This window comes from Gopherus flavomarginatus, chromosome 9 (assembly GCF_025201925.1).
Source record: "Gopherus flavomarginatus isolate rGopFla2 chromosome 9, rGopFla2.mat.asm, whole genome shotgun sequence".
NCBI lineage: Eukaryota > Metazoa > Chordata > Testudines > Testudinidae > Gopherus > Gopherus flavomarginatus.
The window spans coordinates 61826417-61845708 of record NC_066625.1 but is presented as its reverse complement, the minus strand read 5'-3'; the positions used below and the strand labels follow the sequence as shown (position 1 = coordinate 61845708).

At 39.1% G+C, this 19292-nt stretch overlaps 1 protein-coding gene across 9 annotated transcripts in view; it reads right to left on the bottom strand.

Moving 5' to 3' along the window:
- The window catches only part of OTUD7A (OTU deubiquitinase 7A), a 260695-nt gene that overhangs the window by 33165 nt on the left and 208238 nt on the right, over positions 1 to 19292 (bottom strand). For all 9 annotated transcript variants that reach the window (XM_050966986.1, XM_050966987.1, XM_050966982.1 and 6 more), the window contains one exon: positions 1744 to 1871. In XM_050966986.1, coding sequence (XP_050822943.1) covers positions 1744 to 1871 — 128 coding nt within the window. The remainder of the gene's footprint in view (positions 1 to 1743; positions 1872 to 19292) is intronic.

Below are 19292 nucleotides of genomic sequence, written 5' to 3'. Positions count from 1 at the left end.
AAGAGCTTGTTTTTGGTTACCTAGAAGTTTGGCAAACTATAATCATTTGAGCTGAAATTTCACATGTTGGGTGACTGTCAAGATGTTTGATAAATTTTAGCCAAAATGGTTCAGGAATTTCCAAGAATAAGGCTAGGGGAAAAAAAAACGCTTTATCCAAGTCTTTACAAAAATTGCAGTTCATGTTTGCTCATGGCAAAGCGTGTGCTTCATCCCCTCTCCCTCTCCCCAGTGCTGGTCCACACAGAGAATGACAGCCTGCTACTGCTATCACTTATGCTGTTACCTCAAGTGGCAGAGGTTTGGCGGGTGGATTTAAAGATTCCAGCTCTGCCGGTGAACTGAAAACTATGTTACAAGAACACTATTAAGATTGCAAGTTAGGAAATACCATAATTAAGGTTGCCTGGCCCTGGGCATGTGCGAACAGTGATTTTTCAAAGGCTTAGAACTTTGCAAAATTTGGGTGGATTTAGATAGGATGGCAAAAGGCACTTCTCTGACACTAAGGCCAGCCCTGCCAAATTTCAAATCCCTGATCCAAAGCATAAGGGTGTTAGAGCTTCTCCAAGAAGAGATCACTAGAATTGTTTTTAACATGGGCAAACAATACAAGTCCACCCAGCTTCATTCTCAGAAACAGCCAAACAAATTTAGCTGATATTTGCCAAAAGAATTCAGCCTAAGGCAGACACTCAGCATGGAAAAGTTTAGCCTAAGTGGTTATACTTTGGCAAAGTTATAAGCCTCTGTTTATAGTTGCTTATAGTGGGAATTTTAAGATGACATTAATAATAAGTGTTACTACATACAAAGACCCATCATAGGATAACATATGCAAAAACATTCAGAAAAAAACAGGACTGTAAAGGAAACTGGGCAAATTATTCATAGTGAATAGTTTATTGGATGAACTTCACTTTTTTGTGTGCAAACAAATTGAACTTTATAAATGCGTTCATTACTTGAAGTGGTTCAAACCACTTTGTCAGAACATATTTTAGTGCATGAATTGTTTTCAAACTATTTGATTTGATGATACATTGCATAATTCACTATTTAGTGGTTTGTTATTGGTGCCCTAATTCACATTAAAAATAAATAAAAAAAATTAAAAAAGTCCATATGAATTGTAATATTTGCCTACCTTCTTTTAATAAGTCAATAGAAAAACATAAAAAGTTGATCTAGCCTTAAAAATGTATTTAGACCCGGGACTTGATCTAAAGCCCAATGCAGTCAATGATTTCAATGTGCTTTAGATAAGGCATACAATTACAGAATGTGTTTTTAAATTCGGTGACTTTTATATTAAACAAGGTCCTAAATTTTAGAAGGAAATGCATAAGAAGGAAAAATTTAAAAGAAGCATAAACACTGATAGAAAATGATGATTGTGGAGTGTGGAAGGAGAAAAGAATACAGCAGAATTAGAACTTTGCTAACAGAGCTTGATTGCCCTATAAATCTCGTACAGATTCCCTGAATTTCAATATTGTTTTGAAAATGGGGCAAATGTTCACAATGCTGTATATGCTTTTAGACACATGAATCAAGTCACATGAAAGATGATGGGCTCCACAGACCTAAAATCCCTGAAATGCTCTGCACTGGTACTCCTTGTTTATGGACATTATAATAAAAAGACTGTTATAATGGACAAATGTGTTGTGCTCTAAAATTCCTTGACAATTACATTTATTTACTTTAGCTAGGTGCATACAGTGCTAATGAAAGACTTACCTTCTCCACCTGAGTCTCTTAACATGGTGTCTGCTACAACAACAATTGGTCTTCTCAATATATGTGCTAAGACAAAAACGTGGAATTCTTCTAAACTCTCATACACTGGATCTTCTGAATTATCAACTCTGGAAAACATAGCACAATGACCTCAGCTGATCAACTTACAAATGAAGATTTTTTTCCCCTCAAGGTTATGAAATAGACAAAGAGAAAGAGGGAAATAAGGGTCTCACGTGAACTAGCAATGACACATGGAACTTTTTCTCTTTCAGTCTTCATTTCAAATTCAGGTTAGATTAGTAGTGACTGAAATCTTTACTATCTGATACATTTTGGTAGCCACCAGTTTTATGTGATTCTCAGCCAAGCTCCTAGTGGATGGTTGTCCCTATCACTAAAATTACCATCATCTTTGGCACCCTATATAGAGAAGCCAAGGCTGGAAAGTCAAGTATTCCCCCACACCTCCCAGGTAAAAGGTTGAGGCACATTGGTATGGCAGTGTAGGAAGCTGGTACTTCTGTTACCAATGTCATACCTGCCTTGTGGAGAGAGGACTTCAGTCTCTAAACCTGTGCCCGGTTTAGAGACTGAAGTCTTTTAATCAGTATCAAAATATGCACAACAAGAAAAAAAACTGTGGGTCAGGAAGAGATGAGGAATCTCCTTCAAATTAATTTTCTTGTCCATTCACTGACCAGCTTTGACATTTGTTTCTGGAGTCATACAAAAAAGAAGCAATGTAAGCAGCTCACATTTAAGACAACAGTTCATGAAAGTCAAAATGCTATACAGGACTACAGAATAAACTACTGAACATCTGACTCTTCCATTTATGGTGACCTTGTAATGAGTCTGATCTAGCTCCTACTGAAGTCAATAGGAGTTTTTCCACTGACTTTCACAGGAGCTAGATCGAGCTCGGAGTACTATTTATAGTTCAGTGACAAAATCTCATCTGGCACTAGCAGAATAAAACAAATATCAAACTAAGAGCAAATTCTTAAGTCAAAATATCTGATCATTAATGTTTTTGCTTTTACAGACATTTTTTTCCAGTCTATATTTTGAACATTCAACAATAGCCTAAGTAGCTCTAAAGCTCACCCAGCATCATACTGAGAAATTAACTTAAAATACTTAAAAAGTAACTTGGAAAATGTCATGCATGAAAAGAAAGGAATTTAGGAAAACAATGCAAAATTTAATTGGAGGTCAATTTAAGCTCTTGAGCACTTGAAAAGACTTCTACATGTCAGCTTTTTCTCCCTTCATATTTTATATATAATTAAGCTTATTTTAATGACACCAGAAAGTTATAATACTTTCTCTACATGATGAAAGAGCAGAATGGCCTTTTAGCATCTAGCTGCCCAAGAAAGGGGAGTTATTTGGTAATATTTCACAGTTGTTGATATGACATTTTGTGTCAAAGAAAGATGATAATTCTGTACATATGATCATATCCATTACTAGACCAGAGTCCTTAACTTCAAAGGTGGCCAAAATGAACAAAATTGCCTACAAAAAGATCTTGGAGGAGACAAGTACGCAGACGATGCTGTTACCAAATTAGAATGTGTCAATCCTATCTGGGGTGATCTTCAGACAGTTTCTGTTCTATTCTATTCTATTCATAATCTCATGTCTCAAAGGCACCAGCAATGACAGAAAATGGAAAATACCATAACTGCTGGATATCCATTAAAAGAGACAAATGAGGAATCTGGGTGCCATGTGCATTGCAGTGAAAACCCAGATTAAATTTCCTAATCACTGTTACCCGAGAGGATTATAGAGTACAAAGCTTAGGCAAGCAGCAAAAATTACATCTACAATGCTTATGACACATAAGGTGAGACTTTAATTTATAATTGCTCAGTCGAGCACCCAGGTCAGTACCTATAAAATTCATACAAGGTCAATATACTGAGAGCTATTAGTATCAAGTGCCACAAGGAGAAAAGTCAACATGACAAATAGAAAGCATTAAACCAACATCTACATCTAGAGGGTCATATGTATTCCTGAGAATGTTGTTCCAGAAACCTAAACAACTTTGTAAAATTACTTTTAAAAAAAGAAAGATTTGTGGTACCAAAAGTGAATAGACTCTCCCCAAATGCACATTTTCAAAGATTCTACATTCTTCACATACATGTATATATACATATGTCTGTGTACAGACACACAAATGTTTTCCTCATATTGAAATACAGGTTGGAACGTATACAGAACACTCAAAACATTCTGGCATCTAGCAGCCCAGCAGTTGCAGCAGCAAGAACAGAGACATAGTATATTAAAGAGTAGGGGCCAGCATCTTCTAGTTCTTTAATATGGCCCTAAAATGCTGGTCATTGAATGCCACAGACATCTGGTTTTCCCTTAAATTAGCATAGAGGATCTGATCCAAAACCTACTGAAGTCAATAAAAAGCCTCCCATTGACTTCAGTGAGTTTTCCATCAGGCCTTTAGTTTCTCCAAGACAAAAACTGGAGCTACAAGTGGTCAACACCTTCGCAAACAAGGCCAAAAAGGTCTTTCATTTGTTGTAACACTGATTAATCTCTGATCCAGACTTCAAGAACAAAGCTATCATATGTTCTATTCAGCAGATAAACTGAGCCCTCTATTTAACTTGGCTGAACTCTGTCCTGGAGGCCATTCAGTCACCACAATGGTAAGAACTACTGAAAATTTTATGTAAGTTTGTATTTCCTCCATCAGCAATTTTTCTAGTAGTAAAGTATTGTTGTTTTCTTCTCCCTACTAACCCGCATGCCATTAAGTCATTTTGAAGCCTCGCCTTGTGTTATGTCTGGCACATTAGTGGGCAGAGAAGTTGTCAGCAGTGTAGGTAGAAGGAGACAACACAATGTTAAAAACCTGAAGATGATAGGCAAGAAGGGAGAGAGAGAGTCAGACAGAGAAGAAATTTTACCCAGCTAATAGATTGTTATTCATCATGGAATCTATATGCTGTGTATGTTTTAAATAAGACCTATAACAAATCAACATTGGCACTGCAGCCTAGACGTTCTCTCAAATTCACAGTGGAATGCCCTATCCTGTGTAATAGGGCACACATTGCTTAATATATTTCTTGGTGAGATAGAAAAGTGAACAGTGACACACGTGCCCTTCTTATTATTATGCACAAATAGAACTTTTTGGTTCATATCTTGAAGGATGTGGAATCACAAATCTATGTACAACAGGATTTACTTATTTACAACATTATTTCAAAGCCCCCTTCTGTCCTCATTGATTCATTTTCACTCCAAATGAAAAACCTTCCTAAGGTGTGTGACAAAGTTCCTCCTTTACCTTGGTGGGTCCTGCGCTTATTGGCGGATTTGCTCACCTCAGTGATCTTCCACTCTGGTGGAACCCACAGTCTGGGTCAACTCCTCCTGTGTCTGATCAGGAGTTGCGAGGTTTGGGGGGAACCCGGGCCCGCCCTCTACTCCAGGTTCCAGCCCAGGGCCCTGTGGATTGCAGCTGTCTATAGTGCCTCTTGTAACAGCTGCATGACAGCTACAACTCCCTGGGCTACTTGCCCATGGCCTCCTCCAAACACCTTCTTTATCCTCACCACAGGACCTTCCTCCTGGTGTCTGATAATGCTTGATTGTCTGATAATTCCGCAATCCTCCAGTAGCACACCCTCTCAGTCTCAGCTCCTTGCGCCTCTTGCTCCCAGCTCCTCACATGCGCTTCCTCTCCTCTGGCTCCTCCCCGCCTGACTGGAGTGAGCTCCTTTTTAAACCCAGGTGCCCTGATTAGCCTGCCTTGATTGGCTGCAGGTGTTCTAATCAATGTAGCTATCTTCACTGCCTTCTAGAAAGATCTTAATTGGCCCCAGGTGCCTTGATTAACCTGGAGCAACTGCCATTTGGTTACCATGGTACTAGGGATTTGTTTAGCCTGGGGCTAACATACCTGTTCCTCAGTACTTCACTGTAGCCATCTGGCCTTGTCCCATCACAGGTGAAATCCTTGCCCTGCTGAAGTCAATGGGGTGAGTTGGTGGGAAGCTGCATTTACTTCAGTGGGGCCAGGATTTCACTCTAATCTTTTTTCAATATTTGTTCCAGGTTTTTCCATCCCCCTAATAATTCTGTCATCCATCTCTAAACCCCTTTTGTCAATGCGAGATCTTATCTGAGATACGGTAACTAGAACTGAACACAGTTAAACAGATGAGTGAACACTGTACCACTGATGTATATAAAAGTAATATACAAATATTAGCATAATAATTAGAATTTAATACAGTGTAACTTGTAAATATAATATGAATAGTAATATAATATTAGTATAATAATCACTACTATAATAAGCATAATTTATAAAATAACATTATATTTTCAGTACTGTTTTCAATCTTCTTTATATATACACTGAATTTTTGTTTGTATTTTTACCCACTGCTTCACATAGCTAAAAAGTTTGCATTGATCAATCCACTATGATAACCAGCTCTTTTTCCTGGTTGGTTACATCTAAGTTAGAACCCAGTAATGTGTCTGAGAAATTAAAATGATTATTCTAGTGTGCATTAGCTTGCATTGGCAAAACTGCATTTCATCTGCCATCCTACTGTCCATTCACCTAGTTTTGTTCAGTCCCTACAATAATTCTTCAGTTTTCTCTAGTCTTGACTGACCTACATAATATTTTTGCCTATAAATATTACTGCATCACTGATCACTTTTCCATTTCACCCAGAAATGTATTAAGCAATGCATGTCCTATTACACAGGTACAGCATTCCATTGTTAATCTTTTGTCATGGTGAAAACAGATCTCATATTCAGGATCAATGAAGGTTTTCTGAGTTCAGTCTCCCTGTTCTCTGGCTCTCACATACAAGGAAAAGAAGTAGCACTTCAGTGTTCTATAGTAAAGGCCCCAAATGCTACATCTTGCATGAATGCTTTGGTACAGTTACAGGTACACCTCTAGCCCGATATAACGCTGTCCTCGGGACCAAAAAAACCTTACCGCATTATAGATGAAACTGCGTTATACTGAACTTGTTTTACCGCATTATATCCTAATTCATGTTACAGTGGGTCGCGTTATATTGGGGTAGAGGTATAGCTGCAGAATACTGTCATTTTTTGAAAATAGGAAATGGTGAGAGTTAAAGAGAGATTTTTCTCTGGCATAAGGGCCATGGTCCAGATTTCTAGCTGATAACTGAATATCTGTCCCTTTTCTGTTTAGCATGCAAAACTTCTATAGATTGTGTAATTCTCTAGAGTAATATTTAAACTGTGTGGGAGGAATTAGCTGAAAAATCTTATCTAGAAGTATAGGAAGAGCATGGACAATTCCACTGCATCACTCTTATATTCTACCTTCCATATCTTTTACTGAGACAATTTCTGCACTTCACCCTCCAGTTCTCCTGCGCTTCAGGAATGATAAGCCTATGAGATTTATGTTGTGATCAATATTCAGTTAAATAAATGCCATTTAAAGAGCCTTACTTGGAGAAAATGGATTTTTCCTAAGCAATGCTATATCCTCTTGCTTTTGTAAAACATGGAAAAAGTCAGAAAAACCACTGACTAGGAGTCTGTACCTTGTGATATAAATCAACTGTCTATAGAAAGTGCTGCTGAGACAGCAGCTTTGAAAGTTTTCAGAAAGCAATACAAAGAGTGGAAGTGAACTGAACCTTGAATGCCCTTCTTTAAAAGAACATTTTATAGAAATCTGTGACCGTAAGCGACCATCCAAAAGATACAGACAAATGGGTGGCCAGAAGCAATGGTTCACTGTTTGTCTATTCTTCACATGTCTCACTGAAGAGGTTTCTTTCCTTATTACAGACTTTTTGAGAAAACTGAAGCAAAAAACAAATCTCCAAGGTGAGAATATATACAGCGGCTGCATATTTTAATTTTTTTAAAAGAATTTAGAGAAATAATTTATATCACAATACAAAAGAAAGAGAAAGAAATATATCAAACTAATTCACAGAAATCAGATCTAATTTTTCAAACACTTATTTTCAATTTTTTAAGCAATACACGTTTGCTTAATTGGCAGATTATTTCTTATCTTTCAGTGATATGGAAACTTGAACACACATTAACGTATAAGAGGAGAATCAGAATTATCCTCTCTGTACTATTATCATCTAGTTCATATATTTTGACAGGATAGTGCCCTTTCCTCCTGATGGAGCTCAACATGCTTTACAAGAACATTCACACAGACACAAAGAAATTCAGCCACCACTGGGATGAAGGTTCACAAGGACCTCAGTTAGGGAAGGTAGCAATACAAGATGCTAGTTGGTAGAGATTGGAGGGAAAAAAATCAAAACAAATTTTTAATGAAAGTTTTTGCAAATGTTTCATTTTTTTCATCAAAAAATTTAATGGCAATTTCAATTGTCAGATCAGTACAGGTCCAAAGATTTTTCCTTCTTCTTCTGTATTTTGAGGGTCTCCTTCATCCATATACCAACCCCACACACATATCCTATGACTGTAAAGGCTGCCCTTTCCCTCAAAAATTATAACACTATTCTACAATCATCTTCCATAAGAGACAGATGTGATGTGTGCGCTATGCAATACTACTGCTGCTATTACTCCTACTACTTGGGTAAGGGAACTCTAGGGAAAATCCATGATGCAGCAGGAAGTGGTGCTGGCTACTCAGGAAGTAGCAACCCTTGCTTTGTGTTAGTACTGAACCAATGATTCAGCATGCAGTTAGTAGTGGACTAAGAGACCTTAGGCTGCTGGATGTGTTTTCTTTTGGATGAGACAACAAAGAAGTGCTTAGTATCTGTGGCAATCAAAGATCCCAGGGACACCTCAGAAGACTCAGGGGGTAAACAGTGATTTCCTGATCAAGTAATAATTTGGATACATTCTTTCTACCTAAAATTCCTTCATCTACTTCATGCTATGGCATTTTTCTTCACTTCCTGTCCTGAACTGTTGACTAGCAGCTCTATGAGATCTTAATGAGTGGGTGCACATTATTCTAGAAGGGCTGCATTTCCGAAGTAGGTGAAATGTTCCCTGTATATATGACATTTGTGAAGCATTTTACTATCTTTTTTTTAGGATGAAAGGATCTAGAAATGTAAGAAATATTTTAATATTTAAGATTAAATCAATAAAAGTCACTTTTTACTTCACAATTTACCCTGCAATAGTGGTGCGATTCCCAGTTTCCTGCGATTGCTAATTAAACTGTGAAAATTGAAGGAGGTTGAAAGGGAAAGTGAATATTGATGAGAAGTTATTTGTTCCCAGTGTATATAATTTAACAGATCCCAGTTCACATAATTTCCCATTATTCATTTTCCCCAAACTGTCTATCTCTTTGTCTCTCCCAGAAGAATATTTTAAACCTGATCCAGTATTTCTTAGGCTGACCTCACACTTTAATTCAGTGAATTTGGATATTGTTTCCAAAGAGTGAATGAGTATTTGGACTTAGATGACAAAGGCTAAAAAATATACTAAATCTTTTCTTTTATAGTGTTTTTTTTTTTTTTTTTTTTTACATCTTAATGTAAAAACACCAAAAAGCTTGGAGCAAAATAAAACAAGTGCACACGGAGATTCCTCTCATAATTGAATGAGGCAAAATGACCAAAAAGATCACAGTGTTACACTCTGAAGACAGTACTGTGTTAGGATTCAAGTCAAGAACATACTCCAGTATGACCTCTTATTACAGGGAGAGATGGAAAAGAGAAAGGGCAATAACAAATACTAGAAGAACCATAAAAGCATGTTCTAAATCTGTGAGGATTTACACAGCTAGGATGAAATCATCATGTTGTGAGAAACCCAAAATGTTGTGGGAACTGGTAGATTGATGTGGGGGTGGAGTGAAAAAGTGAATAAACATGGAGGTAGACTCTCTATCCTTTGTTTGACAAGGAAGATTATGGGCATGTGTAGCCATTGGATCTCCAAATTGTGTGAATTCATTGGCTACCAATCCCACGTGGGGTTGTGGGAATGTTGTGTGCTATTAGTAATGACTGCAATCAATTGTATAGCTGACTCTTGCCTGACATCCAGGTTGTGGAGGCAGGAGAGAGAAAATGGATTATTAATTATTATTAATCATCATTTATTATTATTATTATTAGTTTGTCTTGTGGGAGCACCTATGGGCCCCAGTTGCAAAGCAGGACCCCATTGTGCTAGATAGAATATAAACATAGAACAAAAGACAGAATCTGCCCCACAGAGTTTACACTCTCCATACTGGTCACTTTGGTCCACTAAGCAAAAGCCCATTTCCTGGTATGGTTGGTGCTGAAGACATGGACTTCAGCCATAATTCCTATTAGTATTAAAGGGAGTTAAATGCATTAATCTCCATGTGTAAAGGAGAGAACAGACCACAGACAATGGTGTCACTGAATGTCCTAACAGAAGTTTCACAGGTGATCTAAGAACACAAGGAAATCTAACAAAAATGATTCTGAACTGGTAATAGTGTCTGTTCCACAACTATCGGTAGTAAAATGAGTCCATGAAACACAAATCCTTGGTATCAGGGCCTGATATGAGGCCTGAAGCCTGAACTAGAGTAATAGTCAAGACATTGTTAAGCAAAGCTGGGCTGCGAGCCAAAGGCAGGTCCCGCTCACAGAAGTTGGCAAGAAGAGGGCTGCTAGAAGTACGTATTAATCACCAATAAAATGAACATTGGCCAAGACGGCACCAGAACAGCTGGGTACGAACACATCCCACACAAATAAATAACAGGTAGACCTAGCCTAAAGACAGTATAAAAGGACATTATGATGGATAGACAATATGGTAAATAGACAATATGAAAGAACAAAACGATGGATAACCAGTATGATGGATGGATAGTTTGTTCAAACCAACCTGTGCCAAGAGAAAGGCAACTCCCTAATAGAAGGGATGTACCTCAGTACGTTCAATGATGTGTAAACTGTTCGTACCTGTGTATAAGAATGCATCCCTTGGACGTTCTTGTCCGGCCTAGGGGGCAGTGGAAAGCCCCGCCACTGACTGAGCTGTGTCCATTGTCAGCGGGCACATATTCATAGTATGTCCTGTAGAGTCTATAGGAAACTATTACTGTGCTTCGTTTGACGATAAACCTGGCCCGGGTGCCTTCATACCTTATTAGAGTCTGTGGTCATTGCCGGTTCTCTCAGGGTCTGCTGTGTCAGCAATCTGCAGAGTTGGGGCAGCACACAGAGGGAACATACGCACACAGACGACTGATATCAACATTGAACAGAGCAGAGCACCACACTGGTAGCGTCTGACGACACTATCAATGTGTTGTATGCTATATAGAGCTCAGAAGTCAAAATCATGTGGAAATAACATGCAGTGCAGGAACCTTATTATGATTAAATATGCCACCGTTTTAAAATTGCTCTCACAATTCATGTTGTTTTTATAATGAGATTAGCTAGTCTGCAAAAGACATCTGTTAGTTGGAAGAAGTGCCAAAAATAAATGCATCTATTTACACAAAAAGGTACCTAGATCCCATGGTAACAGGTGCATTATAGCAACCTAAATATCATAACCAAACAAATCAGAATAAAGTTCTGAGCCCACAATTGGGCTGGAGTTGGAGATTATTATTTTAAATGATCTATTATTATTATTATAAGTGGTCTTGCAGTAGCACCTGGAAGTCCCAGCTCAGGATCCCGTTGTGCTAAGCACTGAACAAACACAGAACAAAAAGACAGCTCCTGCCCCAAAATGCTAACAAATACATAAAACAAACTTTTAGCACACTAAGAGCTCGGGTATGTTTTCAATATACTATGACCACATTTACCACATTGTAAACTTTTATGGAATCTGTGGAAGCATTTTCAAAAGGATGAGATGTAAATGAACTTTCTAAATTCTAGCAGTACCAGTTAAATATTCCTTTATTTCCCCCTCAGTATTTTGGATGAATCTACAAAGATCATCAGCTACCATTTGCACTAGATATAAGTATTTTTATCCCTATTCTTTCCTCTGAATCTGTGTTAGAGGTTACATAAGCTCCCGAAAAGCCAGTTCAGAAGGAATTAGTGTGACATCGTAAGTTTCTCAAAGGCAAGGAATATTCTTCTCTGGGTAAGGAGGAGATCTTTTCTCTTTTAATGTGCCTAGAATTTCCCATCAAACTTTAGGGTCACATATTTCTGGTTTTTACTCGTGTACACTAGGACTGTTTCCACTTGTTTCATGGAAACAGAAAGTCACAAAAGAAAAAAGCTTCTTTGAAGTCTATATAGCATACATCACATATCTGTGGGAATATCAGGACCCAACACGCGTGGCTCTGATTTTGACAGAGTGATAGTAAGATTGCCATATACAGTACCTGAACTACCATACAACCCATTGTCAGAAAATGACTTCACCATAAAACCCTGAGGATAGATGCACTAGACTTGTACTACTATTTTAGGTCAAATTTCTTCCAGTTTTAATCTGATTTTAACTTAACACAAGATAGAATTTTGTAATAGAACAAAAAGAGGAAAATTTACAAACAGCTCAGTGTGAACAAGTAGCATTAACAGAGAAAGAAAGAAACATCTGATCAGTCTATAAGCTATTGACACATGCTGCATGCTATAAAACTGAAGAGCAGCACGTATTCTTCACTCATGACTCCCTCTTGCTTTGGCACCCACTCGCTCATTTCTTTCCAGAGGAAACCTGAATCATGAGCTTATCAGAGTAATTTGGATATACAATTTAATATTAATTTTCATAATATTGTATTTGTCAGGAGAGAATAATTGAATATTGTGTGGGGGCATTGCACTAGAAGGTGCAGTCCAAATATTGTAACCTTGCCAAAGTCTGGGCATTTTGCATCCCCTTCGAAAACATTCACACAAAATCTTAGCACCTTAATCAGGGTTTGTCAGTAGAATGAAAATGTATGAAGAGCAGACTAAAGTGGAAGGGCTGGTATTATATAAACCTCAGAATCACAGAATGTATCTAGTCCATCTCCCTACCAGTGTAGCTTGTTCTCTTCGGGACATACGCTAGTATTTTATCTACTCCATTTATAAGTGTGCCAAGCAATGGGGGTGTCACTTTTCTTTTGCATCTATTCAATCTGTCAGCAAGCTTTCCCTGATATTCCATTTACATTTTCTCTTAATTTCCTCTCATTATTCCTTATTAAATTCCTCTACCTCCTTGGTGTTTACTGCCTTCCAATATTTGCAGACTGTTATGCCTCTTCCATAATCATTGCTTAGCTGAAAAGGACCTTAGGAGATTCATTAGTACTCGGACAACATGACAGAGGTATTTAGCTCTTTGTCTCTTTCCTCATAAGACAATATTGCCAGTCTCCTAATCCTTTTTGTTATTCTTTTCTCAACTCCCTCCAGGAGTCAATATCTCCCAGGTGATGAAGTCCCCAGATGTGAATGCAGCAGTGGAGGAGCAGTTGCACTAGAGCTGTGTAGAGAGGGACTGTGACCTTCTTGGCCAATTGATATGATGTCTCTATATATGATCAAAATTCCACTGTCCTTTCCCCCTCTTCAATATCACATCACTAAGACTCTTCAAAATTTATATTCACAATCCCATTCATGCTGTTCAGATTTCTCTCTCCTGTTATTTGCCCCTGTGACAAATCTGGAAATGTTGGTAATATTTTTATGATTCCTATGCACGCCTCAGTATCCCTCTGGGCTTTGCATTGCTATGCACTGAGCATAGAGGGAAGGGATGAGGTGGTGACTCAGCAGCCTGGTTGGAAACCAGAATCATTAACAAGCTGAATAAAGTCTAAACATTGAATGGAGGCACTGAAGAGACAAATGGAAACCCCAGTGGCCATGACATCCACACCTACCGACAAACACTGAAGAGGAAGGAGATTTCTTTCTCCTTACCTCTGCAAGGAAGCTGAGCAAAGGCCTCCAGCATGAGAACAAAGAGGAAAGGTGTCAGGTGGCTGTGTTAAGAGCTGAGCTCACAGAGACACAGCACATACGCGCGCGCGCACACACACACGGAAAAAGGGACAGAGAGACAGGGCCAAAATTCTACAGCAGCTTGGCTGGGTAGAGCCCTGACATTGGACAGGCTGAGCTCCGTCTTAACCTTTGTTAATCCATGCTAACCTATGCTAACCTGAGGACTTTCAGATTCTGTATGCCAGCTGACTAATAAATTATCTTGTTTTGAAAAAGCTGCCTGCTGTTGCTGCAAATACTTCCTGGGAGCATTGTGCCCTGAACGAGTAAAGGACAAGCCTCCCAGACGAGTCTGGCTCTGCTGGACTTGCTGCTGGGAGGCACAAAGGTAGACAGGGTTCACTGGCAGCTGAAGTCTCAGCTTTGGAGTCCTGCCCCTATGGAACTGCATAGGGCTTTGGAGCCTGGCACACTTAAGGGGTCACTCCCGAGGGACTGGTTACAGGCTAGGGCACAGAGCAGAGCCACGGATCTGTGACAGCCCCAAGCTTGCACATTCAGTCTTGTTTTGTCATGGCCAGCACACTTCTCCAAGGTCTCCAGGCCACATTGTCTTGTTTCTGGGTCATTACTGTGTTCAGATCTCCTCCTCATTACCAGCAGCCATGAAATTCATGATTTGGCTGAAGATTAATGAAGATTCTGAAAAATACTTAGGCCTAACAAGAATCCATGTAGTACTCAATTAGCCACGTCCTCTCAGCTGGATACATTGCCATTCATCATTACATTTTATTTAAGGTCCTTTAATTAATTTTCAGTCAGTATTCCTGTGCTCATGTCCAAGCTAATTAAAGGTAGTTGAGAGTAAACTTTTGAATGATAATGTATCAAATATTTCACTAAAATGCAGATACTGTATATTATATCAGATGCTTTAACTTCACTCACTATTTTTATAATTCTATAAAATAAGAGCAGTCAAGTTTGTCTGGCAAGATATTTCTTCATGAAATCATATTGCTTATTGTTCTTTATACCATAGCCCGCTAGCACCTTATCCTGAGAGGTGTGCTAAGAACTCTCAACTACCATTAACTTCAATGGGTGTTGAGGGCACTCAGCAACCGCACAGCATATGGCCCTCAGACTTGGTACCTGCACTGCACTGCAGTTACTTTATGACAAATTGCAGGTGCAATGTGGTCCTACAGCCAGCACTGTCCTGGGAGGATCATCCAGTGTAATGGCTCCTACACCCCAGTCCATCCCTGTTGCCCGCATAAGGGGCATGGCTGCTGAAGGCATCTGCACAGCTTCTTAATGCTCTCCTGATTCCAGGCTGCCATATTGGTCTCTGGGGATCACTGACTGCTGGCATCACTTTGTTCAGCCTTCAGATTGCTCTAAATTATGCCAGGGAAATGGCCTTGCTTGCAGCTGGCCTTGAATCAGAGGAATTAAATGGCAATCTTTGTCCACTCCCTCCCTTCCCCTAAACTCTGTTATGTGTTCCTCAGCCTTGGCCGAGGATCTGTGTCTAGCTGTTTAGGGACTGTGTAGAAATGACGACAAATTTACCAACAGGACCCAGCCAATTTTTTTTTCTACAATTCTTCCAAAATGGAGTCCTTGGTGGGATCTACATCATGCACCCAACCTCCCATCTGAAATCTATAAACCAGAGTATGATCTTGCACTACAGACTTCAGCCCAGCCATAAGTGTGAACTGAAAGACATCTTCTGACTTACAGCAACATCCCACTAATCAATATCCTGACCCTGAAAAGACTCTTACATTTGCATGGGACTACAACGGGACTATACAACTCAGTTTCAATAGGACTATAATCCATGGGTACATCATTGCCTGGTTTGGATCCAAATTTCCATCCTCCAAAGAGAGAGCTTCTTCTACTACATCTTATTTCTAACATTACAAAGATTGCAATAGCTTTGGAGCCATAGCTGCTGCTTATGCAAACAAATCACTTAGCTTTTTGTATTTTTCAGCTAAATCTGAAAAATGTCTTGTGTGACATCAATCACAGTAAATTTAAATCTAGAACATGCTGAGCTGCTTAAACTGCATCTGATATAGCTAGGTATGCCAGGTGTGCAAAAGCACAGGGGTGGGAGGCAAACATAATTGCTGACCAGCAAGAGTATTGGAGGTTCTAATAGCTTGGATTGTTACTTAGCATTTCAGAGAGTCTTCATCACACACACACACGATTACAAAGGAGGCAACTTTCCAAATTAAACAAGACAAGATGGACTGTAGCAAAGTGACCTCTCTGTCTTGTTGTCTTGCCAATGAGATAATTCCCCTTAAGTCTTTTTTAAATGATCAGAATAATAGGACATACTTGTACAAGAATTTGGAAAGGAGGTTGGGGAAGGACGAGATGTTTATCACATTCTCCAAAATAAATGAAGGACAAGAGGTGACTCTACATAAAACACTTATGCTAACCTACACTTTTAAACACTCCTTAGTTTTCTCTTCAACATCAACAAAAGTTTTTAAAAAATTGTTTTTAAACTCACAGCTTGCTACTACTCATACTGACAATACCCTGGTTAAGTGGCTGTGTGTGTGATCCTGTCACCCTGGAGGATGCAAGAATTCCCTGCCGTGATGTTTGAATCATTCTTACTCAGTCTGACATACAGTATCTGTGTATTTTATGTCTAAAATGCTGGGCACTTCTTCATGACTGTCATATTCTTGAGATCAGTAAATATGTGGACACATTTTATAGATTTGCTTTTAAACTGCTTTTCAATAAATCATCAACTAGATTTTAGGCCACAAAACAAACCAACATGATCTTCATGATTTTCTGATTTAATGCCTCAATTAAAATAGAAAAGGTAGTTATTTACTACAGTAATTAAGAACTTTGAGTAAACAAGTGGATGAGAAAAATTCTCTGATAAAATAAGACATGACCTTAAGCTTTTCTCAAAAATCAGACTGCCACATTTTCACATTAAAAAAAAAAAGATTGGTTCACTTCCCTGTTTTGTCTGGGACTAGAAGTGCTGAAAAATCCTAAGAATGTTTGGACCTTGAATTAAAAAAAAAAAAAAAAAGTGCACATGTGAAATGATGGAATGGAAAAATGGCTGCTGTTCTGGATTGAGATGGGTGTTCACACTGAGTAGGAGGTCTGTTAAAGCTACTCAGATAGATCACTTGTGTATTCTTTCCTGGTGACGGACTTATCCTGGCTCCTAAAATTGGTGACTATTAGGAACCTAGACACCAATGAAGCCTTTATTCAAATTTACACAGAAGGAAGTGGCGATGCAGGAAATGTAGCACAGTTAGGGTGACCAGACAACAAATGTGAAAAATCGGGACGGGGGGGAGGGGGTAATAAGAGCATATATGAGAAAAAGACCCCAAAATTGGGACTATTCCTATAAAATAGGGACATCTGGTCACCCTTCGCACAGTACATGCAGTCAAGGGGCAGAAGCTACAAAGGTGGCTTTAAGTCACCTGTATACTTTTGAGATTTTGGATTGCTCCAGAGACCAATACTGCCTCTGATACAAATCACAGCAACACTAAGTGTACTCTAATTTATAGTAGCCTCCTGAGGTCTGCCTATAGGCCAATCCACTGGTTGGAGCCATGCAGAATCTCCAGTGTGTGTGCAGTTTGGAATATCCCCCTCCTGGTCCTTTCCCCTCACCTGCCCCCTGAGACAGGGCTTGCAAAGGGAGTTGTATGGGGCTGCTTATGGCAGCCTGCCCAACACTGTGCCTCAGCACCTGATGGCACAGATATAGAGAAGGAGTTGTGTGCAGAGGCTAGGGAGGAAATAAAAATCTCTCCGTGTTTGTATTTACAGTTCAGAACCGAACTTATTTTTGTAGAAAAATGTTGAAATTAAACTTTTTTTTTTTAAAGAAGAAGTTGTCAAAACATTTGACCAGCTCTACATATTTTATTGCAGAGGTCCTCAAAATGCATTTGTAGGTCACTTGTGGTCTATGCAGCACTTGCTGATGATCTGTGGATAGATGGCTGGTCATATGGTGATGGCTCACCTCATTGTTGCCCTTATTATCAGACAGTTACAAATATATTAAATATTCCCTTAATATTAATTGTTCACTGTGTGCAGTTACCATAGTTGTCATAAGAGTGATATGAGACTATGGGTGCGGAGGGAAGGTGGGCCACAAGGAAATCTCTCCATGAGGATGTGGACATTCAATACAAAACTTTGTGAACCAATATTTTATTACAATTTTTTTTAAGTAGTTTTGCCACATAGAGGTCTTGTCAAAGTCTGTACAGTCAGAGCTAGGTCAATGTAGACGTTAGTAAAGCTTTTGATACTGTCTCACATGACTTTCTCATAAACAAATTAGGGAAATGCAATCTAGATGGAGTTACTAGAAGGTGGGTGCAAAACTAGTTGGAAAATTGTTCCAGAGAGTAGTTATCAGTGGTTCACAGCCATGCTGGAAGGACAGGAGTGGGGTTCCGCAGGGATCAGTTCTGGGTCCGTTTCTGTTCAATATCTTCATCAATGATTTAGATAATGGCCTAGAGAGTACACTTCTACAGTTTGCGGATGATACCAAGCTGGGAGGCGTTACACGTGCTTTGGAGGATAGGATTACATTTCAAAATGTTCTGGGCAAACTGGAGAAATGGTCTGAAGTAAATAGGATGAAATTCAATAAGGAAAAATGCAAAGTACTCCCCTTTGGAAGGAACAATGAGTTGCACACTTACAAAATGGGAAATGACTGCCTAGGAAGGAGTACTGCAGAAAGGGATCTGGGAGTCCTAGTGGATCACAAGCTAAATATGAGTCAACAGTGTAACGCTGCTGCAAAAAAACTGAACATCATTCTGGGATGTATTAGCAGGAGTGGTGTAAGCAAGACACAAGAAGTAATTATTCTGCTCTACTCAGCACTGATTAGGCCTCAACTGGAGTATTATGTCCAGTTCTGGGCACCACATTTCAGGAAGGATGTGGCCAAACTGGAGAGAGTCCAGAGAAGAGCAATACAAATGATTAAAGGTCTAGAAAACATGACCTATGAGGGAAGATTGAAAACACTGGGTTTGTTTAGTCTGGAAAAGGGAAGACTGAGGGGGGATGTGATAGTTTTCAAGTACATAAAAGGTTGTTACAAGGAGGAGGGAGAAAATTGGTTTTTCTTAACCTCTGAGGATAGCACAAGAAGCAATGGGCTTAAATTACAAGGGAGGTTTAGGTTGGACATTAGGAAAAACTTCCTGTCAGGGTGATTAAGCACTGGAATAAGTTGCCTAGGGAGGTTGTGGAATCTCCATCACTGGAGATTTTTAAGAGCAGGTTAGACAAAACCAGTGAGAAATGGTCTAGATAATTCTTAGTCCTGCCACGAGTGCAGGGATAACCTCTCAAGGTCCCTTCCAGTCCTACAATTCTATGTTAGTGACCCTTTTCAGGTTCATTCCATTTCAAATGAAATGTGTCGAGCTGTAGCAAGCAGCTCGTCCTATACATTGATGAAATACTCCTAGGACTTACAGTTTGAAGCTCCCTGAGTTGAGTCATCTGTGCACTAGGGATTATTTC